This window comes from Aptenodytes forsteri, unplaced genomic scaffold (assembly GCF_000699145.1).
Source record: "Aptenodytes forsteri isolate BGI_AS27 unplaced genomic scaffold, ASM69914v1 Scaffold15, whole genome shotgun sequence".
Classification (NCBI taxonomy): Eukaryota; Metazoa; Chordata; class Aves; order Sphenisciformes; family Spheniscidae; genus Aptenodytes; species Aptenodytes forsteri.
Genome location: NW_008795129.1, coordinates 6,940,393 through 6,965,681, shown reverse-complemented (window position 1 = coordinate 6,965,681; position 25,289 = coordinate 6,940,393). Strand labels below are relative to the sequence as shown.

The 25,289-nt window shown below is 45.7% G+C and overlaps 1 protein-coding gene across 1 annotated transcript; it reads left to right on the top strand.

Annotated features, from left to right (window-relative positions):
• Positions 1-587: 587 nt before the first annotated feature.
• On the top strand, positions 588-17,274 carry CXCL12 (C-X-C motif chemokine ligand 12). Its single transcript, XM_009278004.1, has 5 exons — positions 588-624; positions 3,828-3,987; positions 7,415-7,501; positions 11,175-11,272; positions 13,129-17,274. Exons 1-5 carry the CDS (start codon positions 588-590, stop codon positions 13,158-13,160), a joined length of 414 nt encoding a protein of 137 aa, XP_009276279.1. The 3' UTR covers positions 13,161-17,274.
• Positions 17,275-25,289: the final 8,015 nt, after the last annotated feature.

Sequence of the window (25,289 nt, the reverse complement as noted above, 5' to 3'; positions counted from 1 at the left end):
CCCGGGTACCCAGAGCGGGCTCCCCTCGCCTCTGCAGGCGAGTGCGGGTCTGGAGCGAGATGGGGAAGCGCTGCCGGTCCTCACCGGGGCTGCCGCCGGGACAGGAGGCGCAGGGCTGGGGGAACGGGGGCCGCCGGGGGCTCAGGGGCTCTCCCTCTTCTCGCCTCCCCTCGGGCAGCACTTAGCTTGGAGGTTGGAGGCTGCCAGAGCTGCCTGGCTGCACCTTGCTTTCCCCGGCAGCACCGGGCTTGGAGGCTGCCAGAGCTGCCTGGCTGCACCTTGCTTTCCTCCCACCCCCGCAATCCCTAGTCACTTAGCACAGGGCTTGGAGGCTGGCAGAGCTGCCTGGCTGCACCTCGCTTTCCTCCCAGCCCGGCAGCACTCCTTAGCTGGCAGCAAACGGCAGCGGGTATCTTTATGGCAGGGTAAGCGTGTCCGGGACCTGGCTACCTGAGTAAGGAAACGGCTTAAAAGGGTTGGAGGAAAAACTGGTGTAAGGAGAGAGACCCCACCGTCTTGCAGTGATAAGAGTGAAGTTTTTTGCCTACTTCTCTGCATGTCATGTAGTGCTCTCAACCCTGATCCAGATGAAGGCTTGCAGGGCTACCTTGTCCTGGAGGGCAGGTGAGCTCTGAATTCTTCCTCGCCACCCTGGTAAAGCTGTATCTGCCTGTCACAGCCTCACTCCCAAGGGTAATGGAGCTGTTCCAGTCTTAAAAAGTTGCCAGCCCTCTCCTGATACTGACACATGCACCTTTGGATGAACAGGAGTAAAATGATGCTTTCACCAAATGTTTTGTCTGTTCACGCCCAACCTGCTTGCCTGGATATAGCTTCCCTCTCCATTCAAGTGCGCAGGGCTTCCCAGCCCGCACAGCTAAGTTACTGATGGTAACTTTGCAGCAGAACTGGCAACTCCCTTGTTCCCTCAGTGTCCAGTTCCAGTGTGGGTGAGGCAAGGCAGATCCCTGCGGGGTGAAATAGGTACTGTCCAACCTTGATAAGTGGCCACTCTGTGAGGGAGATTTGTGTTAGCACTTTGTCTCTAGAGAGAATTTGCCAGCAGAAGTGAGTGTTCAGAGCCAGCAAAACTCAGCTTTGAATTAGAAAACAGTAAAACTTTATTTTTTTAAAAAAAACCCAAAACACCCAAACCCAAGAACCCTTCTAGTCGAGACCAAAAGAGGTGTTCTCTTGTTCTTTTTGTCTGAGGAAGTAAGGCTGAAGGAATGACATTGAGATGTCTCAATAGCATCTGGCTTTTCTGTAACTTTTGACTATATTCACCCATTTTAACCAAATGTGCCAAACAAAGGTCTCAAAAGCTTTATGTACCATCAGTTTCATGAAAAATGGTGTTTTCATGTAACAGTACAATTAACACACTGTACTAATTTCTCCTGCGGAGAGAATGGCTTCAGCTTCTGCTCAGTGTTTATCATTACCAGAGAACCCACAGAGCATTAACTCCTGCAGTACAAACCTGTAGAATAATTGGCTTAATCAGCTCTACTGTGCATGGAACAATTTGTTTCAAATTTTGAAATGAGATAAGGGAGGTATTTGTCAGCCTCAGGGTAAGACCAGAAATGTCCCCTTCCCAAATTATGGCCCCCAAATGGCCCCTTCCCCCTCCTACTTTAGGATGGCAGGGGTTCATGTGTTGGGAAACGCCACATGCGCTAGTTTTCCCTGGTCGCCAAGAAGGGGTACAGAAATGCCGAAGGGATTCTTGTACTGGGAAGGGAGTTGTCATTCCACCTTGCATTGGGGTGACAGAACACGGAATGCTGGGGCTTCCACTCTTCCTTGCTGTGCTGGATGCCCTTTCTTGGGCAGGAAACAACTTTGGGACTCACGGACATGTTAGTCGTGGTTAAACTTTCTCTGCTCCTGATTTCAAGTGGGATGGGATAGAAAGTCCCTCTCTCGGTCTCAGAGAGGACAGGATTTCATTCTCAAATCATAGATCTGAACAGTTCATCTCTTGCATGTTTTTTAGGGTAAAGCTTGCTTAAACTTTGTTGGTACAAGTTTGCAGAGAGACTTCCACTGCAGCTGTGCTGAGCGTTGTTGTATGAGTGCATTCAATTTCAGCCTGCCTTTCCAATACAAACTCACTGATGCATAGCTATCAGGCACAGATTTGCGTTGGGAAACCTTAGCACCTTTCTCCCTCCCTTCCACATCAGCACTAGTCAGTCTATTGCATGTTCCGGAGGCTCACCCTGCAGCCCTCCTTCCTCCTCCTCCTGCAGTCGGGAGCTTCTCCTCCCATTTATTAACTCACAGATGATACCACTATTCGGACTGACTGATTGCCATAAAACTGATGGAAAAACTCCTCCAATTTTGTTAACTTCTAGTCCAGATCCTGGTGTGAATATGGAGGAACTCTGCTTCCACTAATGAATTCCTCTCTGTTTGCCCATCTGCCTGTGGAATCAGACTCTGGCTCATCTCTTGTTAGAGGTGCTCAGAAAAAATAATTTTCCCTCCTGAGGTTATATATGCTAGAAACAGGCATTGGTAAATGTGCAATATATGCAGATCAGCTGCACTTTGAAAAGCTGTCTCTTTTCTCACCTTCCTAGATGGCAGTTTAGGGATTCCAAGCCTTTCCCTACTCTTTTGCTCTCCATCTGCCTTTAAGGGAGCTGGGTTTGGATGCTGCCAGTGCTCCTGTGTGGCTAAATAAACAGAGCGGCAGATTGCCGTGTGGGATCTAAAGCTCTGTCAGATATAGATCTGACCATCTACAGCATGAGCCAGACCTTATGGGTTAGGTGTATGAGTTTTAATTCCTCCCAGAGGCTGAAAACTGCTCCACAGGGAAACTGTTTAAAATCTTAGGCAGCTCCTTCTAGACTTCCAGGCAAGGCTTCTGTGTTTGTATTTTAGTGTGCATGGGGTTTTGAAGCTCACACACAGAGTGAGGACCTTATTTATGTGCACTTGGTTGCCAGTAATTAAGTTCTTCCACGGAGAAATCAGGTAGCAGAAGGACTGCATCAGAGGCCGTGGTGAGCGCCAGGCTGCTTTTCTCAGTTCTGCATGCATATTCATTGCTGATTTTTAGCCTAGGAGGCTAAACTTAATTCTGTCCCTTGTGATGCCAGTGACAAGACTCTCATCCAGTCTGGTGGTCCCTGATAAGTATATGGGGAGCACACTGCCTGATAACTGTCTCCTTGGATGCCGTTACTCTGCCACAGGCTGGGAGTTCAAAAGACTCCAGATCCTTCTGCGAAACCACTGTGATCTCGCATCTCCGAGTCGCACCTCCTCGTGCGAATATCTCGGCTGGGAGTAAAGGTTGGCTGTAGTGGGGAAAGGTCAGCCGCTGGGCCCTGGGAAAGCCTGAAAGGCTCAGGGCTTTTCTGTAGCCAGTAAGTCCCCCATGAAAAGCCTGCACCTGAGCCGAGCCGTTTTGATCTGAACTCTTTGGAATTCATCGCTTTCTTCTGGCTACCTTCTAATTTGGCCTCGGGTCAAAATCATTTGGCAAGAACAACACTGAGGACAAGTGCCCCCTCTTTTGGCCTTTATCTTGTCTAATTACCAGGAGCATCCCTGCACAATGGAGTGGCTCCTAATTCTAATCTCTTCTTCTTTACTTATCGCCATTTTCTCTCCCTCTTCTTTTGTCTTCCAAAATCCCACGCACCAGGATTGAAAGGCTGGGTACTGGGGTAAAAGGATTGTGCTGTGAGCTGTGGGCAAATGCTCTCCCAAAGCTACAGCTTTTCTATTGCTTTTTTTCACCTGCGTATTTGGAGGGAGTTTCTGTCAGCGCTGGTCTGTGTATCTGTGCTGCTGACCGGGAGCAAGAGGGAGTAACGTGTCCTTTCTCTCCCTGTGTCCCACAGAGAAACCCGTCAGCCTGACTTACCGATGCCCCTGTCGATTCTACGAGAGCAACGTGGCAAGAGCCAACATTAAGCACCTCAAAATCCTCTCCACACCCAACTGCTCACTTCAGATTGTGTAAGTCTCTTACTCTTTTCAGCTGGGTGCAAATCTCAGGTGTCAAAAGGGAGAGTCACAGAGCTGGTTCCTGCTTTGGTGGCTGCGATTAGGTCTGCGTCTCATGCCATGATTTCCAATTCATCTCTTCACCCCGTGTGTCAGATACAGCCGGACCCTGCTTTACCCCACACAAAGGAGCCCAGCTAGATGTTTCCCAGCTGTGTTCTACCTCCATGATCTCCCTGTGACTGTGTGATCCCATGTTCTGTTTCCCCCATGGGTATGTGAGCAGGAATGTCAGACAGGCTGTCCATTGCCTTGGATGTGGAGCTTCACACCTTGGGGAAAAGACTTTACAGTGGTCTGAGTCTTCTAGTGCTCCACTTCTCCACAGAGAGGAGCTAAACAAGTAAAAGTAATTCCTGGATTTCGTGTAGCCTCCACAGGAGGTACAGACCCTAAACATGTGCTGGCCTGATCTAGGGACACGCTTACCAGGCAGTGACTGACTCCGGTAAATCACAGCAGGACAGAAAAGATGGGTTCCCAATGGAAAATAACCTCTTCATTTTTGCTGAAAAAGAAACACTGATTTTCACAAAAAATGAGGTTGTCGATTTTGTGTATGTGTGTTTTTAGGAAGGTCTTTTTGGTCATTTGTTCACGGGTAACCCCTTCCCTTCTCTCCTAAAATTCAAAATCTTCGGAAGGAAAAAAATTAGCATTCTTCTTTTCATTGCAGGGAAGCCCTACTAATCACCAACTTCTGTTGACCTCTGTAAGAGGGTCTCAGTGACTAGATTGGGTTTCTGTGCAGTGCTCCCATCACTAGTTCTGTCTTTGATCCACGTTGAGCTCTTCCAGTTGCAACTTAAATGCTGTAAAAATCCATTCTTTCTCATCCGAAACGTTTCTGCATTCAGAAAACTGATGTGGTTTCATGAGATTTCTCAGGAATGTACAGATATATTGAAGAGCATGTGTCCATTCATGAATCAGTTTTTATTCATATGATTTTTTTCTTTTTTAAACCACTCTGGGTGGATCATACACATTTTCTCCTGCATGCTTCTGCCTTAGGATTTGGTGGAGGACAGTGAGAAAAATGTAAGCCTCAGCTAAGAAATAATTTCCTTTCACAAAAATGGCAAAACCAGCTGTGACTAACTCTGATCTCTACCTATAAACAATTTTGCAGGCAAGCATCCAAAATGCAATAGCGTATGGATTTGTGCTCTGGGGCTGTCAATGGATGTCATAAGGGTCCCAGTGCTAAAGCTTTGTAGAGGATTTGGAATTTTCTGGAGTAGTTTCAAGAAAATGACAGGCATTTAAGACAGGATAGAGTATACATTTATCTCTTAATTAACGTGGGATCATAGTCGTAGAGATGGATAAGAGCACGAAATGCAAACAACTCATGTTCTTGTCCATTCCTGGCCCAAATGTGTTTGTTTGCAGTGTAATTTAGTGACACACAGAACACATGAAGCTATAGTTCACCATCTTTTTGTTACTTTAAAAGGTAAGGTACTTAAAAACTTACTTCCAAATACCCCTGAAACATCATGAGTTCGAACTAGCTCTTTATCGAAACAGAAGCTGAATTGGAATTAAAACTAGCACATACATTTCTCATCTTGATGGTTTCAACCACACTCTGAATTTAGTGGATATGCATTATACAGTGACGGTGTGAGTAACTTAAAAGCTACCATTTTCAGAAATAGAGAATCTCAGTGAAATCATACAATTTCAAGGAAAGATCTTGTATTTTTTTTGCACAAGTACATTCCCCTTTATGGTTGAGGGGGACTGTACCTGAACAAAAAGCCTAAGAGCAGGCTTTTGTCTTTGGTTCTATGGGAAGTCATCTCTCCAAATCCAGAAATCTCCTCTGTGGATATCTACTTCTACAAAGCCCACCCTAAATTCCCTGCTTTTCAGTACAGGGAAATAGGCATTTTTAGCATGCAATTGATTGCATCCTAAAGTAGACACCTAAACAGTTCAGATTAACACTCCATACAGTTGCCTAGGTCTCTGCCGTGACGGTACAGGAGCAGGGGCTGACGGGCTCAGAAATAAATGTCTAAAGAAATCAATGTCTTAGTATTAGGTGAGAGGAATTGCATTGCATGTGGCTGGAGGCTGGTTACGTGTGCTTTTGGTTCTGTACCCTGTGAGGCCAGCTCAAGAGTTCCCAGGCATTGCTAACATCAGCAAATCCATTCTTACTCTCTGTTGGTATCACTTCACTGGAAATACTCCAGCTTGGCACTGCTGTAAGGGAAATATGAATTAGGCCCATTCATCTCTCCATTGGCGCAGGGCTTGCAAGACTAGATCTTCGATGTGTTTATGTTACAACTGTGTTGTTGCATAACTTCAGACCAAGGAGCCTTCTTGACCTGTTATTTCTTACGCCATAGTTTTATATCCTGCAGATTTCATTTTATAAAGCAGGGAACATTTTGGCTTCCATCCAGAAAAATGCTTAAACAAGTACTGAACTTATTCCTATGGGCATTTCCATGAAATTGCTGTTCTTGGCACTTTTGCGTGGCAGGCAGGCTTTTTCTGAGCAGATGGGGCAGAGGCAGGGTGCTTCGAGGGACGTGGGAGATCACAGCACTCTCAAGATCCTGAGATCCCTGGAGGGTGAGACCTGGTGATGTGGGTGAAAAGCTGTTTGTATTGCTTCTGTATAAAAGATGCAGATAGCCCAAATGCCAAATTCACAGGGAATTCAAATTAGCTAAACAGTCTGGCTTGGAAAGTGCAGCTTGGACATCCAGGAGAAACCCCTCAGGAGGTTTCTGCTTTTGTTTCCAGCGCTGAGTGAATACGTGAGGGAAAACTTGCCTCTGGCACTATGGTACTTCCAGCTGTCTTCCTGCCTCCAACCTGTTAGTTCAGTCTTGTATAAAACAAAAAGCTAACCAGATCCTTTCAGAACATCTAAGAGGTATGGTTTGGTGTCTGTCCTCAAAACATGTGAAACTTCAATTTTGGATTGAATCTGAAAGCTGTACTTAATTAAGTCCTTGCAAAAATGACCTATATTTACCATGTCAGTATTTCCAAATGAAATTTAGCTGTTCCCGGCACTGAACTCGTAACAGCCCAGGTATGAGTTGGAAAACCTAGATTTAAATTCTGTATCTGTCTCATCCCCATATGCGTACCAGTACAGACCACAAGAATCAGCGTCACAGGGGACAAATTGCACCAGTGCTTTGAACCCAGGGATATTTATAATAGGTGCCTTGAGGATGGCAGGGATAATGCATCCTCTTCGTGGGTTAACTGAGAGCAGCAGTGACAACCAAAGAAGTCGGTCGGTAACGGAATTGCAAACCTGTGTGCAAAATAAGGCATCTGGGGGGGTGTGGGCTGAGGAGCATCACACACTAGACTCACTCTGACTTTTCTCCTTTGGCAGTGCAAGGCTCAAGAGCAACAGCAAGCAAGTGTGCATTGATCCCAAGTTAAAGTGGATCCAGGAATATCTGGAGAAAGCTTTAAACAAGTAAGGCAAGAGACAAATGGACTTAACAGCTAACATCCTGAGTTATTAAAGGGTAGAACATTAAGGGCTGGCTTTTACCATGTGATCAAAATACTCGTGGAATCAGATATTGTTTTGAAGATGGGTTTGGAGTTGACCTAGTCTGTATTAAAACAACAGCTTCTAGTATATCCTAAATGTTAAACTAAGAGTTTTGCCAGGGTTTGAGGTAAAATCTATCCTAATGAATTTGTTCTGGGGTCCCCGACTCATCCTCTTTTAAAAGAAAAGCCGTTCTCCCAAGGAAAATGCTTCCTTTATGCCCCCTCTTCCCCGAGTCAAACTACAATTACTTCAGAATCTATATTGTTCCAGTTTCTTTGGAGACCCTTCTCCATGTTACACTGGGGGTCTGTTTGCACAGGCAGCTGAGGCCTGGGGGGTCTTTCTCTGCTGGCCAGTGTGGAGTGCTGTTAATATCAGCCAAAGCGAGATGCATTGCAATGAATAAGGCTCTCCCACAAGGCCGGGGCAAAACCAGCCATATGTGGCAAATTCAGACTTTTAAAACCTATTTTTATTCCCCTTGAAAGCGGGTGATCGTGGCTACCCTGAGGTGGACCCAGCGTATCTCAGTTCAAATTTACAGTGAGCAAGAGCAGCACAGAGAACATTTCTGTGCTGAGTTGCAGGGGAGGGCTCCGGCCTTCCTGGGATGGAAGATGAGACAAGTGATGGTATAAAGCATTTCCTTGCTTGCCCAGAGCCCTGGGCTGCAGTTGATCCAGCAGTGGCATTTTGGCCAGCAAGCCTACCTGTGCACTCAGTATCCCTCCCACCCTTGTCACCACATTCCCACCCCTCAGTAACTGCGCTGTAACCGTGCTGAACCTTGCCCCCCCTGCATCTGTAGGGTAAAGGCAGGGCTGGAATCCAGTCATTTGCAAAAGCAATGCATTCTTGGAGAAATGTGGGGAAGGGTATGGCCCCTGTGAGGCAGTACAGGTAGCTGAATGCCCTCCACTGTTTGCTTTGCAAAACATCTGCCAAACAAGGGGTGGAGTTAAAAAAAGGTCTTTGTTCCCCTGTGTTTTTACAATAAGCAAGGGGAGAAATGCTACCAGAGGTAGAGAGAATCCTCCATGTGGCCCTTTTGGGACCACACTGGGGCCAAGAGTGAGGAGGAGGAGGGAAGGAGGCCAGCTAACAACTGACTGTGATTCCAGCCCTGACAGCTCTTCCCATCTCATCCGATGCTCAGTGCCTTCTTTGCTGCCAGCACTCAGCCCTCTTGTCCTTTGGGAAAATTCTCTGCAGAGGTAATCCAGGTTAATGCTGCCAGGATGGCTTTGGCTTTAGGCACAACTGAACCCAAGAGCAGGATGTGGCCCATGCTGACTATCCTAGGGGCTTGGGCTACTTTGTTTTCCAACTTGGGAAAATTCTCAAGCCCCTGCCTAAGTTTCTGTTGCCATCAGCCCCAGTGAAGCCCTTCATGCTGTTTATAAGACCTGAAACTTAGGAGGCACTTAAGAAATTTGTAGGGTTGGGCAAATGTGGTTATGTGCTCAGACCCTGCCTTCCTGACTTAGGGGAACAACTCAGCTGGAGCATGTTCTGCTCTCACTTCCACTGGTGAAGATCTGGGGCCAGCTCTACTGAAACCAGAGAGCCCGTGCCTGATCTCCAGCCAGATTCTGGGTTTTGTTTACCTGACTCTAATCCAGAAGCAATTCTGCTAATTTGGTGGATTTCATCCTGGTTTACATTGAGTAACAAAAGAGAATTTTGTCCCAGCTCTATGAAATAAGGTGACAGAAAGCATATATCTCCATCACCTAATCCTGTAATCAGGGCATTATTTTCATTTTCCAACTAGTAATGCTAGCACCAGTGACATTTTCATGCTCCACAGACAGTCAGGGCTCTGTCTGTAGCATTTTCACAAGGCATGTTTTTGATATATTTTAGTGCACAGCTTTGACTTCTTCAATGAAATGTACTTTGGAATATATTTATAGCGCATCAAACAATTCATATATTTGAATTGGAGCCATATGAATGTTGGTAGTTTAAAACACCGATATCTCTCTAAACTACTAACAGCTTGTAAAATAAATCTATATAGATCTATAAATGTTAATGTAGCTATCAATTTCAATCAGCCATATATTATATTTTTTCACTTGTACTGAAATTGTATGAAATGTGACATTACCCTATATGCACTAGCAATAAAATGGCTAATTGTTTCATGTTATGAAAACCCAATTGTACATGGGAATTTATTTTTCTGGAATAAAAGCAATACGTTTTGTAGAAAGGGCTCTTGTAATTGCTTAAGTAAAATCCAAAGTGTCAGGACATCTTAGCCTATACCAGTGCTTCAATATGAGAGTATCTTCTGTGTTATAATCTGCAGCTAAGGGCAAGGAAAAGTTCATAGAATATAGTAGTCCAATGCAGTTGATTGTGAAACCAGAGATGGTTTTTAGTAGGGAATTATTTTGCTCACTAATTCTGCTTAGACTTTATTATTGCTTTATATTCATCACATCTCCATGTAATATACATACTTTTGAGACATCAGCAAAATACATTCAGGCTGTCAGGAAACCAAATTCCTTAACTGGCTTTAAAAATCATTGTGCAGCTGCTGTGGCCAACATCATTCAACATTCATCCATTTTATAGACAAGGGGCAAATCAGTCCTTTCTTGAAATAGCTAACAAACCCTTTATCACTTCCAGACAATCCCAGTCATCATTTACAGTACATTGACTGCCTTTCCCTTCTCCCTTCATGTAAGGATATGCAAAATCAGGCCCTTGCAGAGTAAACAGAGACCAGAGAATGATCCTTCCTTGTCCGTTTTCACGTTAATATAGTCCCACCTCAGAACTTCCCCTCAGCTTGAGATGCTGGAGTCCATTAAGCTCAGCGGCTACTGCTGGCACAGAGGAGAGAGAGCTGATGGATCTGGAGAAGATAACAAAGTCAGATAGGAAAAACCTTTCTCTTGAGCCCACTGGGAGAAAGGAAAGGAAGCTCCCAAATTCTAGGAGCTGGCTGTGATGGGAGCCAAGCCCTGCTGCTGCCTTCCTCCATAGTGCTTGTAACCCCCAGTGTGGCAGCTCTTCCTAATTTCTGACCTCATTTGTAAATAAGAGCTGAAGTACAAGATGCCAAAACAACTACCTCCCAATACTCCACCAAGCGTGTGCTGGGTGAATGCCCCACACGGTGGGGGACAATGTAGGCGATTATCTTTACAGCCTTGTTTTAAGGCACTGAATGCCCACAAATCCCATAGAGTAGCCACTGGTTCTTGTTGATGTCAGTGGGAATGCTGGGTGGGAAGCCAGAAATCCAGCCCCTCTCTGCTTTCATTGTACCTCAGGGGGTACTGTGCAGATGGTGATGCTCCTGGCTGACAAGTTCTGGCAGGCATTTGGGGAGGCTTCGGTGTTTTGGGGAAAAGAGTCGTTCTGGCCTCAGAATTTGCAAATGTCCTGTCACCAGGGCACTTTCATTTGCCTAGCATTCCTCTGAGGCAGAGGGTATGTGAAAGGGGATGTTATCTTCATTTGCACCCTGCCAGCAAGATGTGAAGGGACCATAGGATAAATGTGAATAAGGCCTTTGTATATGGATAATTCATGGCAGTCTTTTTGTATTTTTCTTTTAATTTAGACCACGTCATCGCACTCATAAAAAAAAGCAACAGAAGAAACGGGGCCCACTCTGCCCTTCCCGTGCAACACCACTAAAGTCTCCAGGGAGAAAGAATGGTAGGAGGCATTAGTTTCTGAGCTGGGATACCTCAGGTTCAAGTCCCTGCTCTTCCACTGACCATCCTATATGACCTCGGGAAATATATTAGCCTATCCAGACCTCCATTTTTCCCCGTATTTGTTGAGGATAACAACTGTACCCGCCCTGCAAAGGGCTATTATATAGATAAAACTCTTAAAACAGGGAGAGTGTCCAACCACAACAGAGGTGGGAAAATTTTCCCATTTTACAGGTGGGAAAATGGACAACCAAAGAGACCAAAGTAGCCCTGAAGCAAAGCCAAAGTCAAAAACAGGGTAAAGGTTTGGAAGCCCTATGTCTCTTAGCTGGCCATATTCCTCCAATACCAAACTGACAGAGTTAAACTATAAATAAGAGCTGGGAATTTGTCACTGGTGGTTTTTTATGACAAATGCAGCACTGGGTGGTGACAACGTGATTTGGTGCATTGGTGATTGGTTGACACCTCTCCTATGGGAGATGCTAGGCAAGTCCCAGAGAAGTTTCTTACATATGCCAATGGTTTGGATGTCCCAGTTGTTTTTTTCCCACCAGGGTGGTGTGTCCTGCCTTTCTGCACCAAAAGAAGTAAGGTTACTGGTGTGGGATATTGGAAAAGAGACCTTCAAAGAGGAAAATTTTGCACATGGCTTAGTCATCCTCTTTAGGCCAGGATGAGTTTTCCGAGGCTTCCTTTGCTGAGAGTAGCCACAACTGTCTCTGGCTGTGGTCACACGGTCTTAGTTGTCCAGCAGGCATTGAAAGGGATGTTTGTTCTGATCCTGTAGGCTAGACAAGACATGCTGGGACATCAGGGGTTTTGAATACCTGGTGTTTACCCTCTGACACTTGTAACTCAGCCTTAGTGACCTCATCTAGATTGCAAAAGGCCGATCAGCCTGGAGCAGGAGTAGGGGTCACTTCAGACAAAAACCTGGAGGCCACCAGCACAGACTGGCTCCTTGTTCTGAGTGAACCCTGCACACAACACACTTGCACTTTGCTGTGATCCCTAACCCACCACTCTTCCCGGGGACCATGCTCCCACTGAGCATGGGAGACTCGATTTGTCTGCCTCCTACCCTGAACTCCCTACCTCTGCACTTAACGCCTCACACATTTACTGTGCAGCATGTGGCTGCTCGCCCCCCTTGTCACCCCACCTTCACTGGGCAGCTGGTCACCACGAGCTGTGACGTGCTACCCAGCTGCTCACAGCAGGTGAGGTCCCAGAGCAGGGAGGCCATGGGGATGGCTCCTGGCTGGGCAGCACACTCGGGGGCCTCTGCTCTCCAGCTGCCCCATGGTGGGAGCTGAACACCAGCAAGAGCAGAGCATGGGCTGTCCTCTGTGTTCCTCCATCCTCACAGAGACCTGGCACCCCGTGGAGCCGCAGTCCATGATCTCCAGCAGAGCTGTGGGGTAGGGGCAGGTAGAGGAGGCATTCCCAGTGCCGCTTGCTCCACTACTGGGGCCGCTCACAAATCATTAATCCCTCCTTTCCCTGCTGTTTTTTTTGCCGAGTCTCTTTGCCCACCGATAATTCTCTGCTCTGGCTTTCAAGTCCAGAATAAGCTTCCTAGCCAGCCTTCCTCCTATGTTAGCTCTGAACACCTTACTAACTGTGGTGAGCACAACCTGCCCAAAATAACTCCCATTGCTGGGTTTGCCCTGCTGGGTCCCAGTAGCTCCTTGTGGAGAACTTCCCCCAAAATGTTTGGCAAATTTGGAGGGGCTGCAAAAGAAATCGGGTTAGTCCAGACACAGATTTGCTGTTTGACTAGGCCTGATATCAAAGCTTTTGCAACTGAAATAAACCTTAATAGTGTTTCACTCTGTTCTTCATCAACAGGAGGTTCAAGATGTAAGAGGCAAGCATTGTAAGCCGTCTACAGGATTTCTTACTGTAGGACCCAGAAAGCAGATAACCAGTATTAGGGAATGAATACATTTCACTGTTATCATGCAGCACAAAAGCAACGCTTCCTGCATTTCCAAAGGTTTTTTTTGTTTGGGTTTTTTTGTGGTTTGTTTTTTTTTTTGCACAAATTGGCTTGCTTTCACAGTGCTATTTTTATATAGTAAGATGTAACTATTTGAGAAAAATGTTTTTATACAGGTTGGTTTATTACCTAGCACTGAGGGCAGATATGAATTTAAACTAACCCTATGTTATTATATAATATTTTATTTCCTTTGCTATGTAGAGGTCCTGCTTTATTTAACTTTCTTTTGGTTCATGCAAGTCTCCTGGAGTTTTAAACCTAGAAGGACATGAACTGTACAGTGCAATGATGTTGTGTAAGTAGTGGAGGAATTCTTTGCCTCCAGAAGTCATCAAGGCCAAGAACATAGGAGGTCTAAAAAGCATCAGACATTGATGAAAGTGGTCAGCATTACCATGGGTGGCATTTATAGGTATTCTGGGTGAGGGATTAAACTCAGGGCTACAGGGCTAAAGCCTTTCTCTGAAGATCAGAAACCTTGGTGACAGCTATGAGCAGCTGGGTCAATGCACATCTGGTATTGCAAGGTGCTAGTACTTGGTTTGTAGTAGTTGTGTGTGTTAGGAGCCACAACAGTGATCTGATGTCACCTGGCATTTCCTATGTTCCTGTGTTTCTGATGACAAATTTTAGCACAAAAAGGAATGGGTTATTAAAGGTCTAACCACACGATCATGTTGCAAGTTGCTGGAGGAGTCAGATATGCTGCCGTGCACCAGGTGTCTCTTCCCACCCATCCACGGGAGGTGGCTTCAGCTCACCTGGCTGGCTTTGCACTGAAGTAGGTGGAGATGCATTCACATGACCCTTCACCAACGATGCTGTAGCTTCGCAGTCACACGTTACCTGGAAGCAGTAACATCTTTGATTGCTCCGGAGATACCTAAAAGAGGATGTCTGGCCATATCTTTGGAGAAAAGAGATGCCTGGGGCAAAAGAGGGTCTGCCCGGTTTGTGGAAGGAGTGGTGTTTCTCGGGTGTGGAAATGAAGGCCAACACTCACTGTTCACCAGCGGTCATGGTTCTGTTTGCTGGTGAACAGGATAGCCTCGGCAATTTCCTTTGCAAAGTACACCCGGGGACAGGTACCACTGCTTCGCCAATCCCTCTCTCAGCCAGAAATTTCTTTCTCCTGATTCCTACCTGTATATGCAATATCTTTGCTATATAGTGTATGCCTGCAGTACTGCGATAATCATGTTACCCTGCGCGCTGGGATCCAGGGGGAAGCACATTTGTGCAGCACAGTGCTTATGTTTGTATGTGTGCGTACTGTAAACAGAAAACGTTGTAAGATTGTAGTTTTTTTGAGCGGGTTGCTTCAGAAGGAATCTTCCCTCTTCCCTGCAGCCTGTGTCAGGAACACTGAGAGGGGTGTTTCACCGAGCACTCCTTTTTGTGGCAGGCATCTTTTAGTGCCAAAGAGGCACTTTGGCTAGCCGGGGATTACCTTATTTCCATGTGGATTCAGGTAAAAATCTTGTAAGTATTTTCCTCTCTGCAAAACAGCGCTATTACAGAGAGTGCTTCAGCTGGGACCACATCACCTCGTTTGCTTTAAAGCAGAAACCAACTGCTGTGCCTAAAATGTATGTGTGTGTGATTTTGACATTCCTTCTATTGTTATCGTTACCAACCTGGTGCTTTAAGTATATTGTGTCTCTGTTTTGAAAGGTCTGGTACCACTGTACTTGGTGAGAATTGGACTGTTGATTTAATGTGAGTAGGATCTGTTGTAATGTTGTAAGGCTAAAGACAGAAAGAACTCTTACGAGAAAACTAGAGTTCCTTGTGTCTTCCCTGGAATGTACTTTATATCCTAGGGTCCATCTCCTGCCCCCACACATGCACCTGCAATTGCTAGTGGTTTGCCAGAGGCAGACATGTGAGTGTCAAAGCCAAGAATGACTTTGGGGAAAGTGTGGGTGAATTTTGGTTCTGACACAGACATGGAGCTTGTCCTTCTCACCCAGGAAGGTGCATTCTTCACACATGCTTCCCATCCAAGGACAGCTTAAGGTCTGATCTGTTCCCACTGGAGTAAATGAAGAATTAAATAATCCTCTGATTTTGATTCAACAGCATACCTTGAAATGACAATAGGGGCCGTGAAGATTTTGTTTCTAGGGGAAACATTGGCTTTCCAGTGAAAAGACGGGGTGGGTAGATGTGATTGTACAGCCTTGCCAGCGCTCTGCTGCAGTCCTCGTTAACAGGGAGTGCATCTGGGGTCAGCACTAGCAGGGAAAGGTCTCTGGGCACATGCCAACCCCACATTACAGCCTGGGCAAACAGACTACTTTGACAGAAGCATTGAGATGGGCAGTGCTGGAGCACCCCCCCAAAGCCAGCGTCCTAGCTCTGGACGGTATAGGCAGGTAGTAGAAGTACTGCAGGAAATGTCAACCTTCTCTTCTAGGGGCAAACTAGTGAGCATCGCGGGGGTAGACTGTGCTAAAGGAAGGGCATTTAATCCTGGGAGAAATGCATGAGTAGCAGCAGGAAGGAAAGGGACTCCCTGCAAGGCTAGGGAACACTTACAGCCAGGTGGTGGTTGTCTGGGTGCCTTGTGGGCTGCCTGCCTCTGGCATTTCTTGAGACTCACACTGTGACCTGGGCCCTGACACCGCTGCGCTGGTAACGATTCGCTGCTCATGTAGCTGAGACCACTCGGGGCATGGGGCTGCTCTCAGGGGCCAGCACCGGCTCCCTCCCTCGCCCAGGGAAGTTTGAGCACAGCGTGACTGGAGGGGTGGCACAGACCTGGCCAGGAGTAATCGAAGACTTAAACGAGAACCTGATAAAAGCTTTCTCTTGCTTTAGACCAAAATTCAACCTTGAGCAGGAAGCTTTGCTTTTTGCCTGACATTATTTGCATGATGCATCAGGAAGAGCAGCTATGTCCTTCAAACTAGAGAAATCAGTCACTCGGCTGCCCCAAGCTCCTTGCGCTATCTCTGCATCGCGTGCTGTTCCTCCTGTGCACACCACGGTCGTAGCAGGCTGAGAAGCAGCACTAGCGGAAACCCGCTCGGGGAGAGCACCAGATTTTCCTTTCTGCCTTTAACTGTTGACCAAAGACCGAATCAGGGAAAGGAAGCTTGGGGAGATGGGAGTGATGTCGAGACCACACGTGAAGAGAAGGAGGGAAAAGAGGTAACACTGAACTGGTGCTGAAAAAGCAGCTTCCATAAATGTGAAATTGTCACGTGTGGTATTTTCAAAGTGCAGCTGTCGAATCCTAAGGTTGGGTTATTTTTTTTTTAAAAGAATAGATGGTATTTATTGCTGTGCCAATTTTTTAATTTATACTAGCTTTATACTTGTATGTATGAATATCTTATCTGAATTCTGCCTGAGGAAGGATGAAAGGTGGCTTTCTGATGTGTTTTTAACTAAGGTGTTTGAGCAAAAGTGGCTGCTCATTTTGCAATGAAGGCTACATTCGAAGTTAAATATACACATTTCGTTGAAAATGCAGTTCCTATAGAAGTTTTTGTTGCTATTTTCCCTTTGTTAGCATCTAGAGGGTCCTTCTTTTCTCTGGCAACTTGTTTTGAGTGATGTGATTTATAGTAACGAGGGGTTTCTCAGAACTCATCACCTAAAATCTGAATTTTTTTCTTTACCAACATCCCACCAAGACAAGCCTTGTCTGCAAACATGAAACTCCGGTGGCCACAAAGAAGAAAACACATATCATGATAAAAGGGCTGCATGAACCTCCCATCTTCCACTCCTTAAGAACTCAGTGTTGTCAGAATGTGGTAAATACTGTACTTTATATTTTTATTAAGTAAAAAGAAATATCTTCCCAAATAATGTGAAAAGGGTTTTGTATTTGTGTTCCTGTAAGGCAGCTTTTATGGAGGAGTTATATTATGCTTTTGAAATTACTCCTTTCATAGAATATTTTGAAAATAAACACTTTTATATTGTTGTAATTTCTCCCATAAATGTATATGCACTTAAAATTTTCTTAATAAAAATGTCTATCTAAATGAAATTATTACTTGCTTCTAATTTTTTTTTTCCTCACATACAAACAGCTAAAAGCTTCACATCAGAAAAAACATTCAGATGTAGTTTAAGTGTCCAGTTTCAAGGATGCTTCCATGTAGCCCCATGGGCTCAGACTCCCTGCAGGGAACCTGAGGCAAAGTGCCCATGGGGTTTGGCAGGGAGCAGCAGCCTAGCAGATTGAAATGTGTCACCTTCAAAAGGAAAGGCGTAACCATTTTCTTCCTAAACAGAAGCCCAAACTTTTTTTTTTAACTTTTTTTCCCCCCAACTTGTCTCCTGCAGCAGGCTGACTTCAGTGGAACTGAAAACTGCAGAAGCCCAAACTTTTTTTTTTAACTTTTGTTTCCCTCAACTTGTCTCCTGCAGCAGGCTGACTTATATTGAGCTGTTTTTGCTCCAGCAACAGGGATGCCATCGTCATCTGTGCTGGGGAAGGGATGAGGGTTTCTCTGAAGAGCCTGAGGGGTGTCAGGGGATGCATCTGATGAAAGAGCAGATGTTGGGAACAACACCCTCCCTGGGGCTGGTTTTCCCAGGGCACAGCAGGGTCAACCTTCAGTTTGGAGGTGGGGAATGGTTTTAGAGGCTTGTAGGACTGGCCTGAGATCCTGGAGGTATAATCCTAACTTGGATGATGTTGTAGGGAATTTGCTGTGAGTTTCAAAACCATGAGTTGAAAACTGGCTTTTGTCAGTGCCTTCCCCCATCTCCGAGTCCCCATGGCAGGGGGAAAGCGTTTCCTCCACAGCTGCCCTGCTCCAACATGCCAGTCCTCCTCCGTTCATCCACTGCAACAACACAGGTGAATTCCAGCACCATGTACAGCTCTGGCTGGAGCAAAGGTCAGGGATAATTTAACATCTCATAACAGTGAAACAGTGCTTGAGCCTTACTGAGCTCAATAATATTATTATTCAATAAATATTTCTTGGCCAAATTGACAGAAAGCAAAAGACATGCAAAAAACGGAAAAAGGAAACTCAGATGACTGATGATCCCTTTGCAAATCCAGCAATGATTTAGTAAGAGATTATGAAAAACTGAGCAGGTAATTGTGAGTGCAGATGGTCAGTGAGAGATTCCCAGGCCACTGGGAAATGCATTGGGAGTAATTAGCTACAGAATTACACATTAAGGAAAGGCCCCATGTTCTGTGGAGCACTTTGCTGTGCCTTTCATCAGGTCTTTTCTTTTGAATGTGAAAGTTCTGGTTCTTACTTCCTCAGCAAAGCATCATGGCAATGTACCTGCAAACTGCCTAGGAATTAGAGGTGAACCCACCTTATTAGCACATCTGGCTCTCTTCAGAGGCAGCTTTCCAATATTAGCAAGCTGAAGGAAATCAGCTGCATTCATGGCCTCAGCCATCCTCACACTGGTTACGGGCTGGATTTATTAGGCCCTGGTGTGGTTATAGGTCAGAAGACAGCATGGGAAATGCCCCTGCTTCTTGGGACCAGCTGGGGATGTTACCACTGAGGATGTTACCTAGGAGCTGCTGTGATGCTACACGGTAAGGGTCAGTCCTAGCTTCTGGTGAGCATCTCCCTGTTTTATAAAGCTACTTGCTCTCAAGTCATCCCGAGAGTCCCTCAGACAAAACAAATATATAGCTTTGAGATGAGCAAAGGCAAAATGAAAAAAACAAAAAAACCCAAGGTCTAGAAGCTGAAGCCAGAGAAATTAAAACTGAAAACAGATTTCTAAGTGTGGAACTGATTAGCCTTTGGAACACGTTCCCCAAGAGAGGGGGGAAAGCCCTGATCCTTCCTATGTCTTCAGAGGGGGCTGAACGCCGTTGTGGTGTTAACCACATACAGCTTGCTGGGCTCTCAGGGGACATGGGGTGAAGTTCTCTTGCCTCTGTTACCAATAGGGTCAGACAAGATGAGCTAACGATCCCTCTGGCCTCAGAAATCCATATGCAGAAAGCCCCGGCTCCAAGGAAGCATTCCTCAGCCTGTCTGTGATTAATAACACCGGTACATCATCAGCCATCCCAGCTTTGCTTGGACCGAGGCTGAGGATGGCTCCTGCTGTTACACCGGAGACAGATTTGGGGTAAAAGGCCTCTATTTCTGGTCATGAAGGTTGCCCTCCAGCTGGAGGGGCGGAGGCATGGCAGCAAGAGAAGGCTGCAGCCCTGTCCCTGGTCCATGCACCCCCAACTCTGGGAGGAGGGTCTGCTCACATAGGGTCCCCTCTGGCAGGAGTGCTCACATTAGTGATCTTTTCTCGTAGGAACTCCCTGAGTTTCTTCCTTTGTCCCTTTTTGCCCCTGACCCTTATTTGTCCTTCATTCTCTCCTCTGGCTCTTTGAGGACCTCCTCTTTCCTCTCAACCCCAGTTGCCACAGCTCAAGTGACAAGTCTTGGTGATTTAAAGACATCTGGCAGTCTCTGCCAGTCATCAGCACCTTCCTGCTTCCTCATCCTTGTCAGTGCTCTCTGGCTAGGGCCAGTCATCCAGTTCCAGTCTTTGGAAGATGTGGTAGGACATTTCCTTTCTGTCCTTTGCAGCCACTGTATCAGAGCAGGATCCAGGGCCCTTTTGGAGAGGAGCTGCCTGACTGCTGCTGCGGAGCTGTTTGGCTTATGCTTTTGGGCTCATTCCCACCTGTGAAATCTGGTCTGTCTTCCCCTGCCTGCTACAGCACCACCCTTTGGCACATCAGCATGCCCTCAGCTCACATGCCTTCCAGCGCCTCCCTCTACAGCCAGCCGTTCCTCACGGTAGCTGCTGAGGAAAAACGGTGACCCGTTATTGCTTCCTTCCCGCTGCCAGCAAACAGAGAGCTGAACCCTGAACACACTGGCTTTGTGAGCTGGCAGAACCAAGAGGGTGCTTTAGGCTTTCAGCAAACCCAAGCCAGACCACCGTGGCTTGAATGGAGGGCGAAGTCTAGCACAGTCTGTTGAGAGGTAGAAGAACACAACCTAAGAACAGAAGGACAGAGGTTTAAAATGCTGCTGTAGCTGACTGAAACCTCCAAAATGTGTCTGATTCTTCCACCCCAAAGATCTGCAATCACTTCCAGCTGCCTAGTGTGCCGCATGATTTATCGCAGTGCCTGGAAGAAGATTTTGGCTGTGGCGAAACATGTTTGTACGTTGCCTGTAAAAACAGCAAATCTGAAGAAAGGACTCTCTGGATGTGGTTCAGTGTGTAACAAAACCCAAATTGCCAAGTCCTTCCATCCACAGTACCACAGCAATACATAAAACCAGTTTAATATCTAGCACACGCTATCTGTTTGAGCACCAGAGAGACACTTAAAATACTTCAGACTACACTGTTACAATTCCTACACAAAGGGAAGACTACTTATGTGAGCAAATGCCAAGCCCCATTGCATAGCCTGGCCCACGTTTTCTAAATTAGAGTCTTCCCACAGGGCAGAGCACTAGTAAAATAGTTCTGCACAAAATATTTGGAAAAGAAGAAGGAAAAAGAGAGGAAATACTTCTTTCTTTCAAAATATAAATGCTATGAATGCAAACAGGAATCAAACCCTGTATGCCAGATCTACAGCCACAAAAGCAGCTGGACGACTACCATCATGCTAAGCATCCACATTCAAAATTAAGGTCCTCATAGTAACTTTCAGTGCTTTCCTCAGCCTGGTTGTTCCAGTGTTTCTCCTACCTGCATTATTGCCTGCTAAGCAATCTACCCCAGCCCTGTTACTGAGGGATTGGTACCCCTCTCTGCCCCTTGGGATGTCCAGAGCAGATATCTGGTTCTTGCCAAGAAAGCGGGGAGATTCCAGGGGCATTTCCAGAATGTATCTATTGTACAAGCTTGCACTCCCCTACTCTTGCATCCCATCTCCCAGTCTGATTTTCTCTCTGTCCATCATTACTATAATTTGGACAAGGCCCCACTGTGCAGGAGCTGCACAAACACTGAAGGATAAAGACAGTCCCTACCTGATAGATTTCATGGTCGAAGATCTGCTCTGCTGGGCTCTTAATAGAACATACGTGTTGCAAGGAATGCAAGTCTATCTCTTCGCTGGGTATTGGAGAAGCATCACACCAGACTCAGGATGGCTTGTCAAGCAAGTAAAGAAGTACAGATCACCTAATTTCACATTCATCTCTTTCACCATATGCAAGATCTGGTTAACAGAGAGTATTTCAGTTCCTTGGAGGGGTGCAGTAATGTAAAAAGATAATGGCAAAGTGACAAGAAGAAGCAAGGCTTCCCAGTCACCGCATAGGTCTGAGCTGTGCAGCTCACTCTGCACAGTTCCCACGTGGCTTGTTCCTATGTAAGTCTTAGCAGAGCTCACCCTGTGTATCACCGTTTTGGGCACCCAGCCATCCTGGCTCCTCCCCTCCTATCCTTCCCCTTCCCCTCCCTCACTTTTAAGTACTTTAAGATTTCTCTTTCCTGCTGCCATATTCTTTGTTGCTGACTTTGGACATTCTTTATTGCCTTTCATCAGGCTTTTCCCAGCGCTTACACACTCTGTGTTGGTTTGGCCTGCTCTGCCTTTTGTCTGTGCAAAAACAAAAGCTGTTGCCCAGAGACCATGGTGACTTCAGGGCTTTCTCAGTGCCAGCACCTAATTGCAAACAAATGGAAGTCCCCAGCAATACTGTGTCTTGGGTGGGAGGGCCTGATTCTGCTCGCTCTGCACTGTGGGACTGGTGAAATGCTCGTGATTTACAGCAGTGTATCTCAGAGTGCCATCTAGCCTTCCGCAATCTAGCTGCCTTGGAAGAGAAGGCATAAAAGCCACACGATGCTTGTGACATGAATATCTCAAATGTCTGGTTTCCCTTAATGTCAATGAGTAAATGGTGGTTGATTGCAATGAGCAATCTGGACACACTTCAGAAAATCCTCACAGAGCACAGAAGCAAATGGCACGACGTTTCCACTCCATTTCTGCCTCTCTTTGAAACCCACAAAGCGACCGTCGCTCCGTGACAAGGACTGCCAGAGAGAGGCATACGGAGCAGAGCATCAGGCTGGAAGTGTGTGGCTCACGTGCTGTACACAGACACTCCTCTGCCCAGCATGCAGAGCTCCTTGAAAATTAGACTTTCACCCAGGAGAAAGAGGGAGAGATTCCCAATACTCTGACATTTGTTTTTACTCCAAAGCAGGACAGAAAAATTCTGAATATCATGTTTTCTTATGGAATTGACAGTTTGGAAAGGATTCAATCAGGAAATAACAAAATAATTTGTTCTGCTCAAATTGACGGAGAGTTAGATCTGCCTACATGCCACAGTGACTCATAGGTGTTGTAGTTCCAGCAATCCACCCCGTCCTGGGTTTCCCAGGCTGGACTACATCTCCTGTGCTGCATTGCTGTTGTGGCCCATCTATGACTTACTGGAACGTATCAGCCAAAGGTGCTTCATGGGGTTTATAGTTTCTCCACAGTACCTAGCTCATAAAAGATAGTGAGAGCATGAAGAAGAATCTGGGAGCTTGGTCAGGCACCGAGAAGGTTGATTTAATCTGAAATATTTTCGTTATGATTTTTACGCCCAGCAGATAATAAAAAAAGTTCTGCAGACTTCCCCTGAAAAACTTCAATTCCATTAAAACTATTTTTAATAGCATAAATACTCTGGCAGAAAATTGTCAATCACCTCTAAAATTTCTGGTAAGTTATCACTTAGCTGCTATTCATTATTTTATTTGCCACTCTTCAGCTTATTCAACTTCGCTGGGGAATCATTCTCGGCAGAAAAACAACCCCAAGTCCTGCCAGCGTTATTTCTTCCTCTGTTGCTCTCAAGCACCTCTTCCTCCTTGGAGGGTTTCCCAACCTTCGTGTGAGGTGCACACTCCACACAAAGAAATCACTCCTGCGGCCCGTCCCACTCCTCCACCTCTGCCCCATGGCACCCGCATGTGCTTATTCTCGGGGTCTGCACAGGCTCATCCCAAACAGCAATCCCACCATCCCGTGTGAGGGCAGGTAGCAGAAAGAGGAGAGGGGGGGTTATTCTTGCCTGCTCTCTAGCAAACAGATCTGAATAATTTTTTTTTTTTTGTCAGACCAATTTTCTTGGAATCCAAGCATTCAGTGGGAACATGGCCATGCTGATTAAACTTCAGTGGGAAAGTCCAAATGTTCTGAGGTGACTTTCTCAGCCTCTCTCAATAGTGCTCAATTGTTTCATTTTCATAATATTGAAACTTGTAGTTCTGATAAGGTAAAATGGCTTGTTTTGACTTCACCATTTCAAATATGATCTAATAATACAACACAGCAGACCAACATCAAAAGTAGATGTTTTTACCTTCTTGAAATTAAATATATTCCCAAATCAAATATTTTTTGTGGAAATAGTCTTCCTGCAAGAAGTTATGATATTCTGACTTCCCCTGAGCCAATTAGTAATGGAAACAAATGGTAAAACATCAGCAGTTCTCAGGAAAAAGAGATTTCTTTTTTTGACCAGTTCTAACAGCCTGTCAAGACCGTGGTTTGGGAGAGAGGAACGTAAGAGGAACAGAAGACCAATTTTTCCACCCAGCCATGCCGAAGCACTGAGGGTGAGTCCCTGCAGTGCTGCTGGGATCTGTCCCTAGCAGCAGGGAGCCTCAGTGATTAGAAGGTGAAGGTATGAGGGTGCCCAACAACGATGCTCTGGCAACATCAGTGCCTGAAAACCGTGGAAAGCAATATGTGCAGCAGCCAACCTGGACAAGTCTTTTATGTACATTTCCCCTCGGGGGCTGTTCTGCGATGGATTTGAATTAGGCTCAAGATATGAAACTATAAATGTGGTATTTTTGGTCATGCTGCCTGTTTTGTATTAAATCTCTACAGCTTGTTTCTTTCTCTTTTTTTCATTTTAGCAGCTGTGCAGGGTGCAGAGCACTGCCTCGACAACATCAGGAAAAAAGGTAGGAGAGTCAGGGGAGTAGGGGAAAGGTGTGATGTTCTCCTACCAGCACAGAATTTGGGGTCTCAGCCGTGGGTGAACTGAAAGAGTGGAGAGATGGTAGTCAGAGGAGAAAGGCAAAGTCTCAGATTCCAAGTCTTGTCCACATTAGAAATAAGGAAAAGCATCTACAGGCAAAAAATAACGGAGACGGTTTCTGGTTTTCTGTAGGTCTGAGAAGGAACCCATGTTCAGATGTGCATAATACACCCACGACCTCTAGTCCTTCTTGGTCTGTAAAGTCAGGACGCAGACCACCAGAGAAGCAAGTACTGTGCAAGATGGGCATGCTAGTCCCTGGTGGGTGGGGTTTTTTTTCCCATCTCTGGTACAAAATTTCTCCACAACCAAAGGTGAAGAAATAGTTTTTAATGCAATTTTATTCCAAACTGAGAAAAATCTGTTCTTTTATCTTACCTGTCGCCTTAATCAGATATATCTGTGAAACCACTCCAAAACTATCATATCTGTATAAGAAATGGATATAATGCTTGATTTTTTAACACAGAGAGCTTGTCTCTAGCACAACTGCATGCTTTTGCTCATCATACACACCAGGGTCCGTAAAAGCAGAATGACTGCAAGTCATTTTGTCCACCTAGAAAAAAGCTTTAAAAAAAAAAGAGCCTAAATAGTTTCAGGTATGTGGATTTAATGACATGGAGAACAAAGTCTGTGGACTTATTTTGGATTTATACTGTATAACCAATACTAGAACTTGGCCAAGTATCCTCCCCTTGGACTTTTCATCGCTTTGTTTTGCTAGTTACTTAGGACCTGTGGATCCTAACTCTTTGAACATTTGCCTTCAGAGGAATTAAATTAGATTATCGGTAGCTTTCATTCTGCAGTCTCAGTTGCTCAGACTTTGGCCAATGTCCTTCTACACAGGAGCAACTTTTGGGACCTGCAGAGTAAAAGGCAGAGAAGGCTGAGACAAAACCCACGCTAATACACCATGACGAGCAACAAAACAAACCATTAGAGCCGGAAGGCTTGCTGTTTCCCAAACATAGAGATGTGCCTGGTCTCCGTGGGTAAGACAGGTGCTGCCACGCTCCACCACA